At 50.7% G+C, this 22,388-nt stretch overlaps 2 protein-coding genes across 3 annotated transcripts in view; one reads left to right on the forward strand and one right to left on the reverse strand.

Moving 5' to 3' along the window:
* Nucleotides 1-33: 33 nt before the first annotated feature.
* On the reverse strand, nucleotides 34-7,763 carry TMEM244 (transmembrane protein 244). The gene is made up of 6 exons (XM_061568936.1): nucleotides 7,723-7,763; nucleotides 6,941-7,026; nucleotides 6,096-6,166; nucleotides 5,041-5,170; nucleotides 4,620-4,771; nucleotides 34-131 (listed from the first exon to the last, which is right to left on the reverse strand). Exons 1-6 carry the CDS (start codon nucleotides 7,759-7,761, stop codon nucleotides 34-36), a joined length of 576 nt encoding a protein of 191 aa, XP_061424920.1. The 5' UTR covers nucleotides 7,762-7,763.
* Nucleotides 7,764-12,277: 4,514 nt separating this feature from the next.
* Nucleotides 12,278-22,388, forward strand: part of L3MBTL3 (L3MBTL histone methyl-lysine binding protein 3) — a 41,806-nt gene continuing 31,695 nt past the window's right edge. For both annotated transcript variants that reach the window (XM_061569214.1, XM_061569215.1), the window contains exons 1-3: nucleotides 12,278-12,349; nucleotides 19,681-19,760; nucleotides 21,190-21,359. In XM_061569214.1, the coding sequence (XP_061425198.1) occupies nucleotides 19,712-19,760; nucleotides 21,190-21,359 (219 nt within the window). In that variant the 5' untranslated portion in view covers nucleotides 12,278-12,349; nucleotides 19,681-19,711. The remainder of the gene's footprint in view (nucleotides 12,350-19,680; nucleotides 19,761-21,189; nucleotides 21,360-22,388) is intronic.

Below are 22,388 nucleotides of genomic sequence, written 5' to 3' on the forward strand. Positions count from 1 at the left end.
GCCATGTTCTCCGTGTCCCCGTTCTCTCCGCCCTCACACCCTGTCCTCGATGATGGGGATGGCGGGCAGCTCTCGGCACACGATCAGCGCCATCAGCTGCCCCGACGTGGCCATGAGCACCAGGCCGCAGCCTATGGCACAACCAGACGCACCTGGGTGAGGGGACACCTGACGGCATCTCAACTCACAAAGAGCAGGAGGCACTCACCACCAGCACCATCAGCTCACACCACCAGCACCATCAGCTCACACCACCAGCACCATCAGCTCACACCACCAGCACCATCATCTCACACCACCAGCATCTCTCCATCAGCACCATCATCTCACCCTACCTGCACCGGCATCTCATGTCACAAACATCACTGACATCTCACCATGAGTATCGGCATCTCACCAGTGAGGATCCGCACAGTGGCAGTCATTATCACAGCAGTGCTCTGAGCACCAGCAGTGGAGAGTGAGCACAGCGTGAAGGAGGGGACTGGGTGAAGCACCGCTCGCTCGTGTCTGGAAACAGAGCCGGCTGGGCCTAGCAACACCACTGCGCATATACAGCACAAACACCTGCGGTGGCTCAGTTTTGTTGAACGAGCCCGACACATGGAGTATACTGAAGGCCCACTCGGACAAGACGCAGGCTTTCCAGATGCAATACTGTTCGGACGTTGTCAGACATACGCCCGTCGGAACGCCACCTCACGCTGCCCCCAGCCTATGTTGCTACCGAACGACGCGACACGACACCTGGCAGTGGCTGCAAACGGCTCCCCTTGTCGACCCAGAACCCAACCAGCTGCTCATGCTGTGGTTAGTCGAAATACACCCTCGAGCCTAGACGTGGATGGAGGGCGCTACGACCGCGTGCTGGCCACGTGTGCCAGCAGTGCACGAGAGAGTGGAGCACGAGAGATGAGTCTCGTGTTAGGAATAGTGCCAGGGATAGGGATGGCGCTCGGGGCTAAATGGGGCACCGCGGTGGCGAGATGTTAACTCTCTCGCCTGGTATGCAGGAGGTCATGGGTTCGATCCTGACCCTGATGCCTCTATATTTGGGGTCTGTATGTTCTCCCGGTGGTCGCGAGGAATTTTATCCGGGTTCTCTAGTTTTCCCTCCATATTTAGATAACATGTGTTTAGAGTCTTTGACTGCTATAAATTCCCACGTGATTAACCACTTTTGATGAGCTATCATTTGTGGTCAGACCGCTTCTGAAAAAGAGCTATGTAGCTCAGTGGGCCTTACCTGGTAAAAATATAAATAGTTGAGGCTAGTCTGTTAGGGCTGAGGATTATCTGGTTGGAGTTTAATTGGCACACGTGCTCCGCCCCCATACCCCACACCCACCAGTACCAAGTATTGCTCCGATTTTTACTTTCGGTCCTCTCATTGTGTTCACGTGACCACAACCACACACTAGTCAGTGACCACAACCACAGCAGGATACTTCAAGTTTATTTTTTTAAACTAGGTGAGTGCTCAGGAGACCAGGAGAGTCTCATTCACAATAGTGGCCTGGGTCACTAAAATAACAAGCAATGAGATAAAAACAAGTAGTGTACAACAATTAAGTAAGGCGAAATCAAAGAGCAAACTACACTTGGGAAGGTGGACATTATTTGGTGATGCTGGGTTGGCATTGGTGCACGATAACATGAATGCACGAATTAATTAAATTCAAATGTTGTGGGGGTCTCGTATCCACATCTGTCATTCAAGTCACAGATATCCACATGGACAGAAGCAGCGGCACGTGGTTCTAGCGCCGTCTGCTGGTGAAGGCTCCTGCACAATTTGATATCGTTGCCCTAACTTCACCACATCACCGTAGTTTCCCCTTGTATGGCCACACAGCATCGTAGACGAGCGTGTGGAGTTTGTCGTGGTTGTGCTTGTGCATCATCACCAACGCAGAATCACTCAAATGTTTACTCCCTCGATAATAACGACACCCGAAGTGCCAATGTAACGGCCGTCAGATTCACAATGACTGAGATACAGGAGTACAAACAATAATAGTTGCAATGCACTCGAGGTTACACGGCGCGTTTACATGTCACCGCATCTCAAGACGCTGGAAGTGATTCCACTGTACTCACCGATCGCTGCCCACCAATGCCAGACCAGCGGGAAACTGAGCGAGACTGCAATGAATGATACATAGAAAGGGAAGGTGTGGGATACATTTATGTTTTATTAGGAACAATAATAGCCACGCTCATCAAAACTTCGTTCAAACTTTTCGGCGGCCAAGGGGGAGACTTAAGGGCAGACGGTAGGAGGCTGTCCGGGCAGTGGGTGGAGGTCTCTGCGTGTCGACTGCGCAGCAGCAGCAGCCACCAGCAGCAGCAGCCAGCAGCAGCCACCAGCAGCCACCAGCAGCAGCAGCAGCAGCAGCCACCACCAGCAGCAGCAGCAGCCACCAGCAGCAGCCACCAGCAGCAGCAGCAGCAGCCACCAGCAGCAGCAGCTGCAGCCACCACCAGCAGCAGCAGCAACCACCAGCAGCCACCACCAGCAGCAGCAGCCACTGGCAGCCACCAGCAGCAGCAGCAGCAGCCACCAGCAGCAGCAGCCACTGGCAGCCACCACCAGCAGCAGCAGCCACCACCAGCAGCAGCTGCAGCCACCACCAGCAGCAGCAGCAGCCACCACCAGCAGCCACCACCAGCAGCAGCAGCCACTGGCAGCCACCAGCAGCAGCAGCAGCCACCAGCAGCAGCTGCAGCCACCAGCAGCAGCAGCCACCACCAGCAGCAGCCACCAGCAGCAACAGCCACTGGCATCCACCAGCAGCAGCAGCAGCCACCAGCAGCAACAGCCACTGGCAGCAACCAGCACCAGCAGCAGCCACCAGCAGCAGCAGCCACTGGCAGCCACCAGCAGCAGCAGCAGCAGCAACCAGCAGCAGCACCAGCAGCAGCTGCAGCCAGCAGCAGCAGCCACCAGCAGCAGCCACCAGCAGCAGCTGCAGCAGCTGCGGTGGCATCAGAATCTGTATTTAGACTGCAGCAGGAGTAACCCGGTGAGCTATGAAGCTCTTTTTCACATACGTCCAGTATGGGCGGCATCAACGGCTTTGGCCACGATCTTGATCTAGAATAATCGATAACGATGCCCTTCATCAAGGGAAGTCTCACCGAGTCTCAAGTCCGACATGAAAATGTGTGGCCAATTCCATGAACGAGTGTGTGGCTAAGTGTGGGAGGAAACCAGATATACATACGAGGGGGTAACTAACACTCAACGCTCTGCACAGGCAGATTTAAGAATTAATTGATGTACTGCCATCTCATGGTCTCCTCGCAGCCAAGGCCTAAAACACGTAGGATTCCCACCTCAGTACTAACCAGGCTCAAACCTGCTTAGCTTCTGAAATGTGACGAGATCGGTGCATTCAGGGAGGTTTGGTCGTTGTTGTCGTGGCGAAGTGAGTGTGCACGGGTACAGCTATGGGACACGCGGAACCATTTCTCACAATACATGGAATATCTGTTGATTGTGCGTGATGTACAGTATGATGTGATATATTGCATTATTCCATACAAATAACATTCACGCACATCTACTAAGTTGTGCGTCCTGAGCTGTCTGGCAAGTTTCAGCTTCATTACTGGGGAAAAAATAAGTCGCAAATGTGGCCATAGCCCTAAACAAAGAAGGGGTAGAAATCCTCTTTTCCTAAACTTGTTGAAGGTTTTTTTTACTTAATGACTTTGAACTCTTTAAAGGTACATCATGGGACCTCCTTTGCCAGTACCAAAATATACTAATAGGGATTTTCCCCTTTTTTCTGGCAACAAAACTGATACCTTTTGCAAGGAATCATGCTTACATTAACCACAATACTTGCAGTCAAATGCAAAAAAAAAACAATACTCTGATAATTTATGCATTGTCTTTGAAACTGATTGGTCTACACCAGAGACAGCTTTCTTTAGAGCCTCGTCTCATATGGTGTTCGACCAGATGACCACCAGCAGCCACCAGCAGCAGCAGCAGCGCCTTTTGGCGTCATCTGGTCGAACACCATATGAGACGAGGCTCTAAAGAAAGCTGTCTCTGGTGTGGACCAATCAGTTTCAAAGACAATGCATAAATTATCAGAGTATTGTTTTTTTGCATTTGACTGCAAGTATTGTGGTTAATGTAAGCATGATTCCTTGCAAAAGGTATCAGTTTTGTTGCCAGAAAAAAGGGGAAAATCCCTATTAGTATGTTTAAAGGTATTTTTTTCTGTGCCAACTTGTGTTGCAGGACAATGCTGTTTCTGTGTGAGAGTTGGTTCACGCTTGTCCGGTGTTTCCGTTTCCCCCGTGACGCGGTCGTCACTTCTCGGATCCCTGTTCTCTCCACTGCTGGATGTCGCTGTTGTCGTCCTACTCTCCTGCTTCTACTAATAACCTTGCATTTACCTTGGAATCTTAAGGAAGCAAGCCTTTGGCGACTGTACACCCACGGTGTATAAAGCAGCAGGGCTGTGCGGTGGGCAGTAGAGGGCAGTGCAGCGCCACCCATTGCTGCAAGCTTCTCGCCCAGACTGCCAAGTGCGTGCTGCCCACCAGCACGAATCCGCAAACACCAGCGTGGTGATGGTCAAATAACCCCCATGACCCACACGGCGTGAGGATTTGGCAAAATGTTCGACTTCGGGATGCGTCTGGTTGTCTCCTTCTGAACGACATCTCCTCGCCCAGTCTCCCCACTGCACTGCGGAACTTCTCCAGATCCCGGTCGCGTCTCCTCCTCTGTGGTGCTCGTAGCGATACCCTCACACACAGAGGTGGTGGTGATGCCGATGTTGGTGGTGATGTAGATCATGTGGATGCTTGTTGGTGGTGGTGATGATGTGGATGATGGTGATGATGTGGATGGTGTTGATGATGTAAATGACGTGGATGATAGTGGTGATGATGTGTATGATGGTGATTATGGTTGTGATTATATGTTTGAGATAGTGATTTGTGGTGGTCGTGATGGTGGCGATGTGGATGTCGGTGATGAGGTGGATGATGGTGGTGGTGCTCCCAGCGCTCCACTCACCGATGCAGGTGGTGATGATGTGGACGACAGTCACGGAGACGGCGTAGTCCCAGAGCCAGCCCCGCACGACGATGGCAAAGAGGAGTCCACTCAGCAGGAAGGTCACCTCCGTGGAGATGAGGATTGCTGACGCAAGCACACATTCGCAAAACGGTGAAGAACTCTCCTAGAGGAACTCAGCCTCACATTAATTAGTGCAGGGTGAACAGCAGAGCCGGGTCGACAAAGATGGCAGAAGGCAGTCCTGGCCACGTTACCCCATCGGCTTTTGAGTCTACCTTATGCATTACTGGCCAACATCGCGTTAACACATTGTGTTAAATGCAATCACTTCCGTCGGATTTCGTCAGGGTTGAGCCTGGTAAGTACTTAGATGAGAGATTACCTGGGGATACCAGGTGTTGTAGGCTTGAATTGCAAGGTGGCCTAGAAATGCTCATACAGCAATGCATTGTTGAATCTATCTGTTTGGAGCTTGGGGTGTCGTCACCCCCTGATATGAATGCGTTTTGTCTGGGTCCTCCAGGTTCCTCCCACATGAAGCCAGCACTCATTCATGGCACTGACCAAACATCCTAATGAAGTAGCGATATGAAACACATTCCTGCGGAGGGAGCTGGTAGAAACGTTGGGTTGTTCGGTCAATGGCCAGGGTCAACGGCGGCGTGGTGTATTCCGCAATTATGCCCGACTGTGAGGGTGGGCACAAGCCGGCTTGAGTAGGCTAAACGTGGAATTTTATAAGGGCACCACGGGGTGACCAGCCCCTCCCCACCCCTCCCACCCCCCACCCATCCCCACCCTCCCCACCCAGCCGCTCCCCACCCTCCCCTCCCCTCTCCACCCAGCCCCACCCTTCCCATTTTTGGATGCACGACGGACGGACACAATAACCACCTGTGGGCTGGTGTAACCTGGAGGTTCCTACCAGTAAAAAGTATTGAGAGTCGGTGTTGTTTTCCTATATACATAAAACACGAGGGGCATTAACCGTGCACACAAACACTCCTCGTCAGTGTGACATCTCAAGCGTCTGAACTGGGAGTCTCACCTATGTAGGAGGGCTTTAGCGAAGGAGGCTCGTTGAAATCGAAGGGCATGAGACCATCAAACTTATCCATCCTGCAGGGTGGACCATCAGGGATACGATAAAAGTGGACACCACATTTGTTTATTAAACTATTTCTCCTGGAAATTCACTCCGAACGGAACATTACACAGTATGCATTTATAAAGTGAATATCACACCCGGTCAAAACCAGTGTACATCAAACCTCGATGGTGGTATCGTGTAAGACACATGAACTAATTCATGAACTATATCCATTATCAGATGACAGCTCATTGACAATAACTGTCTCTTTTACTCATTAATTCGTTCATTCACGTCCTTTATTTATAACGAGGTCACGGCCCGCTGACACTTACCGTCTCTTCTATGGGCTCATTCATTCATGACATTTTCATAACCAGGTGAGAGGACATTAGGAATGAGCATGTGTTTTTCAAGCAACTTAGTAAGCGTGTGATCAAGGATGAAAAACAACAGTTATATTACAACCTTTAGTGAGATTATTTATTCGTAATAACGGTGGAACGTGTGTGTGTGTGTGCGCACGTGTGGGGAGCGGCAGCGCAACTGTTAGCACGCTCACAGCGAACACTGGTGAATCGGTCCTGCGCCTCCCCTGGGTCGACTTAGCCTGAAATTAGTATCTGGTGCGATGTGTACACATCGCCACTCGGGAGACAAAGGCGGCCGGGCGTGGTGCTGGCCACCCACAACCTCGTGTGTCGTTCCAGCCTTCATAGGTGCTCGCTAACAGCACTTGCCCCAACAGTCTATTAAGCCTATACGGGGTGTCTTTGTGCGCGTGTGTGGATGAGAGGATTTACCTGAAGACTCCGAGGCACAGGCTGGACACGGTGTAGAAGGCCGAGTAGAAGATGAAGAGACACGTGACAAGTTTGAGCAAAATGGTCTGCAACACAGCCACAAGCAGCAGCAGCAGCACAACGGGCGGGTGATGATGGCGAATAACTGCTTGGGTAGACGATCAGAATGACAGACGGATTGTGTGCAGGGTTTCATTTCTCAGTCAATATTTCCAGGGGCGCGGGGAGACTGGAAAAGTAGCCACAGCCATAGCGCATCGTCTACTGGATGTGGTGTGCCGGATGCGAACCGGCTGACATGAAGCCATGCTTATTGGAGATGATGATGGTTGTAAAGTTCACAGCCCTCTATCAACCCCCTGGTGGACGAAGGCCTCCCCACGGCCGTGATGGTCGTGGGGGTTGTTTGTCCCTACATCACCGCGATGGTCAGTGGAGCAGCTTCGTGAAGAGGGACGGGGGAGCGAGACCCAGAACCCTTTCAGATATCAATCGCCACTGATGCCAGCCATGGAAAATAGTCAAACTCTGATCGCCTGTTTCATAGCGTAGTGCGCTAACCGTTCTGCCACCTCTCCGTCCGATTATACAATGAATACACGAGCGAGGAATAGAACACAGTCGTGACGATATCGATAACTGCGATGACACGACAACGCATCTAATGCAAGACCGACTGACACGGTACTCGAACACATTCACAACACAGCAACCATCACTGTGGTAGCCTGCTGTCTGTACGACCGCTGGTGCAACTCATCCGTCAGCAGCAGCAGCAGTACCGTGGTGCTGGGAGCAGCGCTGAATCTCACAGCTGCCATGGCTCTTGCCTCGCAAAATCCTCTAACACCTCTTAGGTTGACCCATATACAGTCTAGGGAGGCTGTACGGACGGGCGTATATCCGATTGGAACGGTAGGTCACGTCAGCGGGCAAATTCGGTGCGTTAGCACGCTGATTTATAATAATTCGTCGATAGACTCACTCGATGGCAGTGTCGTAACACGCAAAATTAAATACATGTGTTTTGCGCTGTAGTGTTTGATGTATGCGAATGTTTAGTGTTGTGATGTGGGGAAATTTGCGTTCCAGGAGTTTTATTCGCTCACGTTTACACGCGACTATGATGTAATAACCTCGTTAGCAGCAACGCATTGAGGGCGCTCAAGGGTTGTGAGTGGAAGGGGGGGGGTTACATAGGAGGTCGAACCACGCCTAGCCGCCTTTGTCTCCCAAGTGCTGATTTCTATCGTTAATTCACCTGCTTCTCATTCAAGGTTCAGTTGACCTAGGAGAGGCCCAGACACTACTTACCCACTGATCGGATAAATGTCATCGCCAGGAATAGAACTGCTTTGTATTTGGAAGCGTGTCAATGCGTGAATGAACAAGACGGCGCTACGTCTACACACACAATATACATCCCCGTGGAGCTATATCGACTGCTGTATGTACGTTGAACTTCTATCGCACCGTACGTAGCTAACCGTGATAATCCGAAGTGTGGGGGAAGGACAAGAAACGAAACAAAAAGCAATTGTTTTAGCGAACACCTATTAAGGACAAGGGGGTTATGTTGAATAACCCTGATTTGACTTTGTCACCCCAGTGGTGATGTTTACACACCATACTAGGTTCATATTTAAGGATGAGTGGACTAGGCCCAGGTCGGCTTCAGACTCCCTTTTCCACGGGTGTCGTATGTCATGGTCAGCTATCGAACTCATTAATTAATTGAACGCTGCTCGCCAAGGAGACTAATCGAGCCAATTCAAGGCAATGTCTGCATGCTGAAGATTCGAGCGCGTGGGACATTGACTCAAGGTTCGAGTGCATGGTACATTGACTCAAGATTCGAGTGCGTGGTACATTGACTCAAGATTCGAGTGCGTGGTACATTGACTCAAGGTTCGAGTGCATGGTACATTGACTCAAGATTCGAGTGCGTGGTACATTGACTCAAGGTTCTAGTGCGTGGTACATTGACTCAAATTTCGAGTGCGTGGGACATTACTCAAGGTTTGAATGCGTGGGACATTGACTGAAGGTTTGAATGCGTGCTACATTGACTCAAGGTTCTAGTGCATGGGATATTGACTCAAGGTTCGAGTGCGTGGGACATTGACTCAAATTTCGAGTGCGTGGGACGTTGATTCCCCACGGCTATCGCGGTTGATATCGGCAATTGTCACCGTCATAGTCGGGGCAGTACATTTCTCATCCAGGAAACCCCCACCCTCGGACCCTCCCCCCACGCCATCTAGTCCTGTATCTTTGTGTGTTTGTTTTAACGTTTTACCATCCAAACGCCAATGTGCAATACTTCTACATTGAACCTAAAACCGCATCTTTTTAGGGGGATTGCAGTCTGGAGCAGAAAAAAAGGTTAATTTAAGTTTTTAGTTTTCGCTCTGGAAAAATAGCAGTTAAAACCGGTTCTTCGCTTCGGGTTTCGGTTCAATGCGCCGGAGCTTATTTAGTCCTCGCAGCGAATTCTAAAGAAGACTTAAAACGTTCGTGACTGCAGGAATTCATATTATTGGTTCTTTCGGTAAAGTAACCAAAGAGTATGGATTCTTGCAGTCACGAAAACTTAAAATCTAGAAAGTAACGTGACTTTACCGAAAGAACCAAGAAAATGAATTCTAAAGAATTCGTTGCCATCAAGCAAGACGTTCCGGCTGCTGACCCACATCAACTCAACACCGGTCATGATCTGATGGAAGGCCTCCCCAAGCCGGCGCCATCAAGACGCTGCTGCGACGTAGTTAACACTCCACACCTGCACACGAACTGATTTCATGGCTCCAACTCCTCGGTGGTCCTGTTCTCGAAAGCGTTCCATTCCTCGGATGCCACTCCGACCATCGTCCATCATCCCTTCCAGCGGCGTGGCACTGTATATAAAACGTGAAGTGATCATGCGTTGGCAGTCAACACTTCAAAGGAAAGTATGGCCCAAACTTGATTTGAAGCTTTCGTGACTGCAGGAATTACTCTTTGGTTCTTTCGGTAAAGTCACGTAAAAAAAATTTGTAATAATATAATACGACGTTTAGATTGCAACACAAGCAACCGTCATCAGGTGGAACTAAATTTGAGAGAGAGACACAATTTGAGAGAGAGAGGCACACAACAGACACACAGAGACCCAATGCCTCTGTGTTGAGGCCTTAAATAGAGAGAGGGGGGCAGAGAGAGAGAGAGGTGGGTCTGCTGGAGCAGCTGCTGGAGCAGAGAAATTAGCGTGTCAATGAAAGACCCAACAAGACTGGTACATTTTAGAGAGTTGCGTGGAAATTCACCCCGAAGCGACCGGGAGAGAAAGAGCGAATGGACCTATGCGAGCCTGGTGAATTTTAGAGAGAGAGGAATAGGTAGTTTGAGTTGTCTTTCTCTGCTTGTATGTCTGTCTGTGTGTCTCTGTTGTGTCTCTCTGTGTGTCTCTGTGTTGTCTTTCTCTGCTTGTGTGTCTGTCTGTGTGTCTGTGTTGTGTCTCTCTCTGTGTGTCTCTGCTTGTGTGTCTGTCTGTGTCTCTGTTGTGTGTCTCTCTGTGTGTCTCTGTGTTGTCTCTCTCTGCTTGTGTGTCTGTCTGTGTCTCCGTGTCTGTGTTTTGTCTCTCTCAAATTTAGTTCTACCTGATGACGGTTGCTTGTGTTGCAATCGAAACGTCGTATTCTATTACTTAATTTATTTTGTTTCTACGTGACTTTACCGAAATATCCAAAGAGAAAGTATGGCCCTTACAGGACATTATTATATCTCTTGAGCCAGGCGCTGTGGCGTACGCGTGTGGCCCTGAGCTTTAGGGACAATGGTTGGTGGACCACACAGAGATCCGTGAAACTCACAAATCTGCTTGTATTGCTTCTAGATTTGAAGCTTTCGTGACTGCAATGATTCATATTCTTATGTTTTTTTCGGTAAAGTAACTTACGTGACTTTACCGAAAAAACCTAAGAATATGCTTGTATTGCGTGGTTATAAAATAAAATAGCAAGTGGATTTGGTGAAGCCGTGTGTAGCCGCCGTAGTTGTTGTTAGCCCCTCGTATGTGGTGGGCTTTCTTTGCCTATTCCGGCCTCCCACACAAATTATCCACCGTGACTGCAGAATCCTCCTGAACAGGAGTCTTGGGACTGAGTCTTTCCAGGGACAAATCAATGACATCATTGTTATTTGCTAATCACCTTTTGCACGCACAGCGACATTTTTTCTCTCGATCCACTGCTGGATGAGGGCCTTCCCCAGGCTGCCACGTGCTCTGGCCAAGGCCGGGAGCATAGACGTACATAGAAGTGCGGTACAACCGCGCTGCCCACTGCGAGCGCGGCACGGCAGCTCGCTCCGGCGCGCGTTGCATAACACGCGTGACGTCACATCCTCTACACTTTGTTAAATTATTTCAGGGTAATACAGTTTGTGTTTCGCGTTAGATTTGTAAACAACTTTAGGGAATATTCACGATCCTGCACGGAGAGCGACAGCTTCAGCTGCAGGTGAGTTCCCGTGTCGGCATGAACGCGTGCCGCGCCGGGAGATCGCGCGCCTCACTGCCCCGACTGGTTTCGCGATTTGTGCCGCCCCACGACGCGCGCCCGCCGGAGCTCGGCCAGACGCCAAGCTCCGGTGCTACATTGACAATGACGGCGTGCCGCTGGTCACATCATCATCATCATCAATAATAATAATGATGGTGGTGCTGGTGGTGGTGATGGTATCTGTGCAGCAGTTGTCGCGTGAGCAGCAATACCGGATGCCCGTCGCAGGAATTGAACTGTTGTGAGCAAACCGGTTAGAATTGCGTGGCGGGCTTTGCAGTGCGATAATTGTTGCACAACTCCAGACGGTGAATGAGAGAGAATTAGCGATGTGAGAGTGGTGGCGGTGGGACGCGTCGTGAGGGAACCCGTGCCTGGTGCGCTGCATGTGAAGGTTGCGAGTTTGCTGATGTCTCTCAGGAGGCGACTGAACAACGCTCGCGAGAAGGGGGTGCGCTGGGGGTGTTTTAGTTTAGGGGTGAAGAGGTGGATAGGGGGGCGGTGTAGAGGTGGATAGGGGGGCGGTGTAGAGGTGGATAGGGGGGCGGTGTAGAGGTGAGAGGCGATTGGGAGGCAGCGCGCATTGTGGAGGGAGACCTCCTGAGCGCAGCAGAAACGTGACGAGAGCAGCACGGGGAGGGGGGGGGGTCTGGGGAGCGAAGAAAGGGGACGAGGAGAACGAGGGGGGGGGGCTCAGTGATGAGGAGCAATGGGCGCGGGGGGGGGCAGAGATAAGTAAAGGGGGGGGGGGAGATGAAGAGGTGGGGGGGCTGTGGGGGATGAGTGGCGGGGGGGGTTCTCTGTTCGCGCATGCGCAGAGGCCTCGCGAGGCCCATGCCGCTGCTGCCGGGAGGAGGAACCCGACCGGGTAAGAGACAGAGCGCAGGGAGGAGGTGGAGGTGGTGGACACTGGGGTGTTGGTGGTGGAGGTGTTGGTGGTGGACACTCGGTGGTGAACCCGCGAGATGACCCCGGACAGCAGCCACGGCGACACTCACTCACACAGCAGCAGCAGCACTAACAGCGAATGAAGTAAAGGGAATAGCTGAGCTTGCATGCGGAGTGCGTGCGTCCTGTGTGCGTCTTGTGTGCCGGCCTTAATAGGTGCTCGCTAACACAACCTGCCTTCACCAGCCTGCAGGGCTATACGGGGATCTTTGTCTTTGTGGTGTTGTTGTTCTAGTTTCTGTCTCTCCGCTATTCGCACTCTCGTCGCCTAAGTTGGAGGCGGTGGTCAGGCCCTGTTTGCTTCATTTCACACGCACTTACTTTTGTTTTTCCCTTTATTCAAGGAGGAGGAGAAGGAGGTGTATTTTGATACACACGAACACAAAATCAATATATTGCTGTTGCAATTGACGTAAAATTAGCGGTTGTAATAATTAAGGAAATATTTTAAAAACCATTCCCAGCGACATGGTCGAGGCGCGCTGCGAGCAGCGCCGCCACTTGGGGGGGAGTCGCGCCCCCCAATCTCAGCGGCCCTCTGGGGACGTCTTCATCATCTTCGTGCCCTTGTTAGAGTTGCCTGCTGGCATGTTTGTCTAAGTTAGTTTGTACAATTTAGTTTTGTCCAATTAATTTTTGTCTAATTTAGTTTTGTACAATTTAGTTTTGTCCAATTTTGTGTTTTTCCTTTGAGGCAAAACCCGACAATGCAAAGCCAAATTCCCTCATCCTGTGTTCTTTGGAATTTGGCTTTGCATTGTCGGGTTTTGCCTCAGTCATGGATGCCCCCCACATTTTAACCAATAATGTGTTGTTAATGTTGGACCAAGGTGGAGTTTGTGAAATGGAGATTGCGATTGATTCGAGTTGAGGATTTATAGTGACAATTATAAATATATATCCGTAGAGAAGCAGGGTTAGCATCAGTAACAGGTTACTTTGATGATATTCATATTCTTAGGTTTTTTTCCGTAAAGTCACGTAGGTAAAACATTTAATTTTAATGGTTTACCTACGTGACTTTACCGAAAAAACCTAAGAATATGAATCCTTGCAGTCACGAAAGCTTCAAATCTACTAATACTTTGATGATGTTGGTGGCCTTGCGTGTCCACGTCCAGCCATCAGCATCATCATTCATCAGCCTCATCATCAGCAGCATCAGCCTCATCATCAGCATCATCAGATGTAGCAACAACAAAAACTAAAATAAAAAGCCAGAGGGAAAGGGCAAAGACAAAAAAAGCCCTCAAACACACCGGCTAAACAAAATGTGTCGGAGAGAGCTGGAGAACGGGGGAAGCAGGAGATGGTGGGCAGGTGCGAGACGCGAGAGGCGCTGAGGGAGGTGAGGAGCTGAGGGAGGTGAGGGAGCTGAGGAGCTGAGGAGCTGAGGGAGCTGAGGGAGCTGAGGGAGCTGAGGGAGGTGAGGAGCTGAGGGAGCTGAGGGAGCTGAGGGAGCTGAGGAGCTGAGGGAGCTGAGGGAGGTGAGGAGCTGAGGGAGGTGAGGAGCTGAGGGAGCTGAGGAGCTGAGGGAGCTGAGGGAGCTGAGGAGCTGAGGGAGGTGAGGAGCTGAGGGAGCTGAGGGAAGCGAAGAGCTGAGGGAGCTGAGGGAGGTGAGGAGCTGAGGGAGCTGAGTGAGCTGAGGAGCTGAGGGAGGTGAGGAGCTGAGGGAGCTGAGGAGCTGAGGGAGCTGAGGGAGGTGAGGAGCTGAGGGAGCTGAGGAGCTGAGGAGCTGAGGAGCTGAGGAGCTGAGGAGCTGAGGGAGGTGAGGAGCTGAGGGAGGTGAGGAGCTGAGGGAGGTGAGGAGCTGAGGGAGCTGAGGGAGCTGAGGAGCTGAGGGAGCTGAGGGAGGTGAGGAGCTGAGGGAGCTGAGGAGCTGAGGAGCTGAGGAGCTGAGGGAGCTGAGGAGCTGAGGAGCTGAGGGAGGTGAGGAGCTGAGGGAGCTGAGGAGCTGAGGGAGGTGAGGAGCTGAGGGAGCTGAGGAGCTGAGGGAGGTGAGGAGCTGAGGGAGCTGAGGAGCTGAGGAGCTGAGGGAGCTGAGGAGCTGAGGGAGGTGAGGAGCTGAGGGAGGTGAGGAGCTGAGGGAGCTGAGGGAGGTGAGGAGCTGAGGGAGCTGAGGGAGGTGAGGAGCTGAGGGAGGTGAGGAGCTGAGGGAGCTGAGGAGCTGAGGGAGCTGAGGGAGGTGAGGAGCTGAGGGAGCTGAGGAGCTGAGGAGCTGAGGGAGCTGAGGAGCTGAGGAGCTGAGGGAGCTGAGGGAGGTGAGGAGCTGAGGGAGCTGAGGGAGCTGAGGAGCTGAGGGAGGTGAGGAGCTGAGGGAGGTGAGGAGCTGAGGGAGCTGAGGGAGGTGAGGAGCTGAGGGAGCTGAGGGAGGTGAGGAGCTGAGGGAGCTGAGGAGCTGAGGGAGCTGAGGAGCTGAGGGAGCTGAGGGAGCTGAGGGAGCTGAGGGAGCTGAGGGAGCTGAGGGAGGTGAGGAGCTGAGGGAGCTGAGGGAGCTGAGGGAGGTGAGGAGCTGAGGGGGCTGAGGAGCTGAGGGAGGTGAGGAGCTGAGGGAGCTGAGGAGCTGAGGGAGCTGAGGGAGGTGAGGAGCTGAGGGAGCTGAGGAGCTGAGGAGCTGAGGGAGCTGAGGAGCTGAGGAGCTGAGGGAGCTGAGGGAGGTGAGGAGCTGAGGGAGCTGAGGGAGGTGAGGAGCTGAGGGAGCTGAGGGAGCTGAGTGAGCTGAGGAGCTGAGGGAGGTGAGGAGCTGAGGGAGCTGAGGAGCTGAGGGAGCTGAGGGAGGTGAGGAGCTGAGGGAGCTGAGGAGCTGAGGAGCTGAGGGAGCTGAGGGAGGTGAGGAGCTGAGGGAGCTGAGGAGCTGAGGAGCTGAGGGAGCTGAGGAGCTGAGGGAGCTGAGGAGCTGAGGGAGCTGAGGGAGGTGAGGAGCTGAGGGAGCTGAGGAGCTGAGGAGCTGAGGGAGCTGAGGAGCTGAGGGAGCTGAGGGAGCTGAGGGAGGTGAGGAGCTGAGGGAGGTGAGGAGCTGAGGGAGCTGAGGGAGCTGAGGAGCTGAGGGAGGTGAGGAGCTGAGGGAGGTGAGGAGCTGAGGAGCTGAGGAGCTGAGGGAGCTGAGGGAGGTGAGGAGCTGAGGGAGGTGAGGAGCTGAGGGAGCTGAGGGAGCTGAGGAGCTGAGGGAGGTGAGGAGCTGAGGGAGGTGAGGAGCTGAGGGAGGTGAGGAGCTGAGGGAGCTGAGGGAGGTGAGGAGCTGAGGGAGCTGAGGGAGGTGAGGAGCTGAGGGAGCTGAGGGAGCTGAGGAGCTGAGGGAGGTGAGGAGCTGAGGGAGCTGAGGAGCTGAGGGAGCTGAGGGAGGTGAGGAGCTGAGGGAGCTGAGGGAAGCGAAGAGCTGAGGGAGCTGAGGGAGCTGAGGGAGGTGAGGAGCTGAGTGAGCTGAGGAGCTGAGGGAGCTGAGGGAGGCGAAGAGCAAAACGCGCTCAGGAATCCCTCCACGACTCGCGCAGCGGCGGCGAGCTCCGCCATTTTGTCCTGGAGGCCCCCACCCCCCATCCCCCACTCCCCCCCCCCCGCTGGCGGCGCGCGTCTTAGTGCCGCCCCCATCCCAGCAGCGTGCGCTGTGTGTGCTGTGTGTGTAAGTGTGTGTGCTGTGCGTGTGCTGTGTAAGTGTGTGTGCTGTGCGTGTAAGTGTGTACTGTGTGTAAGTGTGTGTGCTGTGTAAGTGTGTGTGTGTACTGTGTACGTGCGTGTGTGTGTGCTGTGTGTGTGTAAGTGCGTGCTGTGTAAGTGTGTGTGTGCTGTGCAAGTGCGTGTGTGTGTGCTGTGTAAGTGTGTGTGTGCTGTGTAAGTGTGTGTGCTGTGTAAGTGTGCTGTGCAAGTGTGTGTGCTGTGTAAGTGTGTGTGCTGTGTAAGTGTGTGTGCTGTGTAAGTGTGTGTGCTGTGTGTGTAATGTGCGTGTGCTGTGTAAGTGTGTTCTATGTGTGCTGTGTAAGTGTGTGTGCTGTGTGTGCTGTGTAAGTGTATGCAAGTGTGTGTGTGCTGTGTAAGTGTGTGTGTGTAAGTGCGTGCTGTGTAAGTGTGTGTGCTGTGTAAGTGTGTGTGCTGTGTGTGCTGTGTAAGTGTATGCAAGTGTGTGTGTGTGCTGTGTAAGTGTGTGTGTGTGTGTAAGTGCGTGCTGTGTAAGTGTGCGCTGTGTAAGTGTGTGTGTGTAAGTGCGTGTGTGTGTGCTGTGTAAGTGCGCGCTGTGTAAGTGTGTGCGCTGGGTCTGTGTAAGTGTGTGTGGGGAGCGGTAGCGTGTTGCAGTTGTCATCGCACAGCGTTCGGAACCCGGCGACCCGAGTTCGATTCCCGCTCACGGCCATCACAAACATTAGTGACAATGATCTGGAGCGGTGTGTGAACATCGCCACTTGGGAGACAAAGGCGACCGGGAGTGGTGTGGCCACCCGCACTTCGTGTGCCGAGTATGCCTTAATAAATTGCTCACTAGCAGCACTTGCCCAAAGTCTAGACTTTACGGGGGATATTGGTCTTTGCTGGGAAAATCACCAAACGCGTTAAACAAAGACAATAGCAGCAGCCGGCTGCACGCGTTTGATTTGATTTGTGTTCTATTTGATTTGTGTTTTGTCGCACCGAGGTGGTCAGTCGCGGCGGTGCTCTTACAATACTGTCTTGAAAAGTGTTCCACAGGGGGTCCCATTGCCAGTGTGTGTGTGTGGTGACACACACACACACTGCTTGGTGACACACACACACTGCTTGGTGACATACACACACTGCTTGGTGACACACACACTGCTTGACACACACACACTGATTGGTGACACACACACACTGCTTGGTGACATACACACACTGCTTGGTGACACACACTGCTTGACACACACACTACTTGGTGACACACACACACTGCTTGATGACACACACACTGCTTGACACACACACTGGTGACACACACACTGCTTGACACACACACACTACTTGGTGACACACACTGGTGACACACACACACACTGCTTGACACACAAACACTACTTGGTGACACACACACTACTTGGTGACACACACACACACTGGGTGCGCACACGAACACGTGCCGCCGCGTGCGGTTGCATGCGAGGCGCGTCACGGCATTGCGTGAGTGCGTGGGGTTTGAGTTGTGTGGGTCACGATGTGTCTTGAGTCTCTATGGGTCCGTGGGGTTTGAGTTGTGTGGGTCACGATGTCTCTGAGTCCGTGGGGTTTTGAGTTGTGTGGGTGACGATGTGTCTTTAGTCTCTTTGAGTCCGTGGGGTTTTGAGTTGTGTGGGTGACGATGTCTCTTGAGTCTCTATGAGTGCGCGCTTATGTGAGTAGCGGAGTGTACAATCATGTTGGGGAGTGTGCGAGTCTTATGAGTGGGTGTCGGTCCAGTATGTGCCTGAGAGCAAGTGTGAGAGTGTGTATCTATGGGTTTCTGTACACCGTGTAAGTACTCTATCAAGTATCCGTATGTGCATACTGTATACGTGAGTACATAACACGTGTGCCTGTGTGTATACTGTATCACTGCATGTGGCAGTATATGCGTGCCTGTGTGTATATTGTATTTGCGTGTCTGTGTGTTCATATAGCTGTGTGCACGAGTGTGTGTGTGTTGTAATGCTGCTCCAGTCCTCGGCGCGGTTACTGGTGGTGGTGGTGACGGCGCAGAGAGAAAAGGCCCCTGAATATCCGGCTCGAATACTTCTCTTTTCCCTGCGTCTTGTCGCCCCCATTGTTTAAAGCGAAGCAGGCGCTGTAACACATGCGGCACGTACACGTGTGTACACTTAAACACGCAACACTTACACACTTAAACACGCAACACTAAACACACGCGCGCTGTATGCCCCCCCCCCCCTCCGGTCGTCAAGTCGTCGAGCTGTTCGCCGGCATTTACCACAAGGACGTCGTCGTCGTAAGTTGTTTCATTTCGTTATAATTCTGCGTGGGCTTCGAGTCGACAGCCGCGGGTGTGTGGTCATTCGTGTGGCGAGCAAATGTCTCATTGTGTATTTGTTAATGGTTAAACACGCCGGGGTCGCGTTTGTTTAATCCAAATTGATGCTGTAACAAAGTGCGTGGGAATTTAATTTGTCAGACAAAAAAAATAAGCAGCGGCAATTTATTTCATTTTATTACTGTACCTATTGTAGGCTCGTTTTAACGAAGCGCAGGTTAGTGTGTGTGAACATGTATTTTATAATAAATACACGTTTTTTCACGAGACCCTGGCACCGTGCCGAGGGCACGAGGAGGCATGTGGGCAGCTGGGGGGGGGGGTGAGGAGCGTGCGCGTCTGTGCTGGAGGTGCTGCTGCTGGGGCGCCGCCACTAAGATGGGCGCTGCTGGGGTTTTATTCCCATTGCCACCCAATTCGCGTGTCGCTCACGGACCCAGCGTCCTCCCCTCTTTGGCAAAACTATCGCAAAAGTGGATCCATCATCATACCACGGCCAAAATGGCTTCCGCCAGCGCTGGCCGCTGCCGAATGGAGGAGCTCCATGGGAGACCATGGGGGACCCATGGGCAGCAGCAGCAGCAGCTTTGCGAGTCGTCTGTGCTCTGCAGGCGGATGATGTCTCCTCTGCGCCTCTCGCTGCCCACATTCAATACACAACTGCAGCAGCTCCGGGCAACTTTGTGCAGATTCCATAACTTCACACACCGTTGCCCCGTCTCACCAGAACAACAAAAACTCGTTTGCAATCCCCTCGGGTTCCGTTTACATCTTCAGGGCTGATGCGTTTGATGATGTGTTTGGCCCGGTGTGCACTGCTTTAATATTTATTGTAATATTTTAGAAAAGTAATGTTGAGGCACTTGGTTTTTTGTTTTACCTCCAGTTACAATGAGTTGACCATTGTTTTTGTCGCATGTTTTTTTCTTTCATCTTTTTAAATTGCATCAATGCTTGTTTTTCATGGAAAAATATTCATCTTATTTAGAAATTAACACTTATTTAACCGTGATTTTGAGTAAAGCAGAGTGTTTTTTGGTGTTGAGATTTTCCTTGTCACTTTAATATTTTTTTTTCACAGCAATACTCAGCTTAATGTATTTTATACCAGTGACTTGAGTGTCTACCTACCGAGGCAATACAATCGCCTCGTGTGCGGCTGATAGGTGAATTGTTACACCGTACGATCGCAGCAGGTGGCAGCACCTTGGAGAGGCCTCCATGTAGCAGTGGGTTGACCATGGCTGATGGCTATGCTGAACAATTGTCCCTTTCTTTGGCAGGGCGTCGCAGAAGAACGGCTCGCACATCACAATGGAATCGGCCCCGGAGAAACCACATGCAGATGAGATTACACCCACTGGTGAGGGCTCGGAGTGTCCTTTGCACATTCAGCATCAGCAGTCACAGCCACAGGGAGCAGTCGTGATGTGGGCTCTTACACGTTTACGCATTGTTTTTTTTACCTTGGGATTTTCTTTGTCATTTATGCTTTGTGTTTATGTTTGTGTAGCTACATTTACTTGTTTGTGGTCAGGTAGACACTTGAGTCACTAGCTAAGAATTTAACCAGTGTGTGGAACAATATATTATTTAATTTGTCCTCATATATGGGTTAATCTGCCAGCTGGATAACATTTTTCCACAGATAATGGAGATGCAACTTTATTGTATCCTGTGAGTGGCATGCTACAATATATCGATTTATCAATTAAAATAAAAGTGTTACGCTTATGTTGACACGTAGTGTAACACAATGTTGTTGTTTGTGTTGACCTATTTAGCATGGACAGGACACTGAGTCAATTAAGTTATGCAAAACTGTTCACACCACCTTTTAAGTTAATTTTGAGGCACAAGCGAAATGTTTGGCTGGACAAGGTAAAGCATTGTATTTTTAAAGATCATTGACACATTTATTGTTTTCTTTGTTTCATATTCTTTACAATGGCAGTTTTTACTTTAGACTTTGGCCAAACTGCACCTCTCTTAGCTTAGATGCTCTCCTTGTGTTTTACCTTAATGCCTTGTTTTTTAGGCAAGAGGGCAGGACAGGGGTCAGGCGTAGGCCTCTGCTTTATTAATGATGAAAGGCAAGTACCATCAGGGACTACAATGCATCTGTAATATGCAGCTGTTCTGCAAAATATAAGCAACGCTAGTTCCATTGCTTCATATTAAATGTTACGCAATATTTAAAAATTGTAACTCGGTTACGTGCACAAACATACCATTTCACTTCAATTTTATGCTCACGATACTTGCACAAAGCTCTGTGCACAAGAATTGATAACTTATTTGGAAAATTTTAATTGAAGTTTCCGCAGCCTTGATTACAATTCACATGTGACGAGTCACACGTGCAGTTATACTGGAACAAATTTGAAATATGAACTTGTTTTTACAAGTTCAAGCAAGCCTGAATACTGATGAGACATTATGTTGAAATTGGTCTAGAATTTGCTTGTACTAAATCAATGCTACTGAAATTATACACTCCCAGAAGGACATGGGGCCAATGGGTTGTGTAAAGAATAATGTTTTTTTTTTTATGTGGAGAGAGATATTTGAAGGAGACAGCCTTATCTCTTTTGTTTTTACCGTTTTGTTCACTCTATTAGCCTAAATGTAACATTGTAGAATAATTTGCATACAACTTTTATTAATTTTAAGTACATTACTCCATTCTGACACACCCATGATGTGATGCATATCTGTTAACCGACGCATCATTACATGCCCAGTAGCAACAGCGCTGTGTGGTGGTCACATGTGCTGGTTTCATGCCGCAGATGCAGCCTCGTCCAAGGAGGTGCAGGTGAAGCTGGAGGCAGAGGAAGGTGCCCTGCCTGACAGTTCTCTCGGCAGTGATGGGGCAGTGCCAAGCCACCCGGACTTCGACGTGGTGGGAGCCATGGACTGGAGGGACGGTATCGGCACGTTGCCAGGCAGCACGCTCCGCGTGAGTCACCGGCAACCCACTCGCAAGCACGACCGCCGACGGAGTTTGGGTTGGCCGGTCAATCACGCACACTAATTGAAAAAAGCTGCAAATTGGAGGCATTAGAAATTTGTAGATTTGTTAGAATTAATGTATGATTCTTGTCATAATTTGTATGCACTCTTTCAGAGGCAACGATGGACGTTGACATATGAGCATTGTGTTGTTTGTTCTTGCATTTGTGAATTCACACGCACCACCATTGAAGGCAAAAAGTATAATACGTATAATTGATATTGATATAGCTTCCAAATACACACTCATATCAAGACACTGAGCAGAAAAAGTGGACACATGTTTTACATGTATATAGAAAGAGCGTTATAGGCAGATGAAAGAGAAAGGTCTTACAATCGAGTTAAATGGCAGCAGAGAGTTGATCACGGTGTTCTGAGGGAAGAGAGCACCTCCAATTAGCATGTTTGCCTACGTACGATGCGAAAGATGTTCAACATATATACATACATAAAGAAACAAGGCAGAATGAGCAACCTGTCACTGAGCAAAGGTTTTATGGAGTCTTGGATGGAAAGCCTTGGCTGCTGAAGCTGAGTGTGTGTAGACGGGAAGAGTGAGATGATGGTAGAGTTGGGCAGAGGTGAGTCCAAGGAGGATCTTGAATATGCTGAGTGTGATCTTGAAGTTGATCCAGGATTGGACTCAGCTGGTGGAGGCATTGGAGTAATGTGGTCTCGTTGGTTATAAAAGGATGTTCTCTGTGTCCCCTTTCTGTAATATTTGTTCCTCGGACATTGACCTAATTACTTAAAATTTCGAAAAAAATAGATTTTTGGTTTATCAATCTAAACAATGGAAAGCACTCTCCACTTCATGCCTTTCAGCAACTCTTCTTGCCACGTCTGTGTGTGTAAATTAGCTCAAGCCTCTGATAAACCACGTGACTTCTGTGTGGCCACCCCTCGCCTGAATCCCTCCCTGCCGCCCCCTTTAAAAACAGACACCGCTCCATGCAGCAGCGTAGACGCCCTA

The sequence above is a fragment of the Lethenteron reissneri genome, chromosome 42 (assembly GCF_015708825.2).
Source record: "Lethenteron reissneri isolate LAM-NWPU_2019-01 chromosome 42, ASM1570882v1, whole genome shotgun sequence".
In the NCBI taxonomy this organism is placed as follows: Eukaryota; Metazoa; Chordata; class Hyperoartia; order Petromyzontiformes; family Petromyzontidae; genus Lethenteron; species Lethenteron reissneri.

Coding starts and splice junctions, on each gene's coding strand:
- TMEM244 (XM_061568936.1), bottom strand. CDS start 7,761: ATGGCAGCTGTGAGATTCAGCGCTGCTCCCAGCACCACG. Junction 6,167..6,940: donor CTGTGCCTCGGAGTCTTCAG/GTAAATCCTCTC, acceptor TCCACCCTGCAG/GATGGATAAGTTTGATGGTC. Junction 5,171..6,095: donor GCTAAAGCCCTCCTACATAG/GTGAGACTCCCA, acceptor TGCTTGCGTCAG/CAATCCTCATCTCCACGGAG.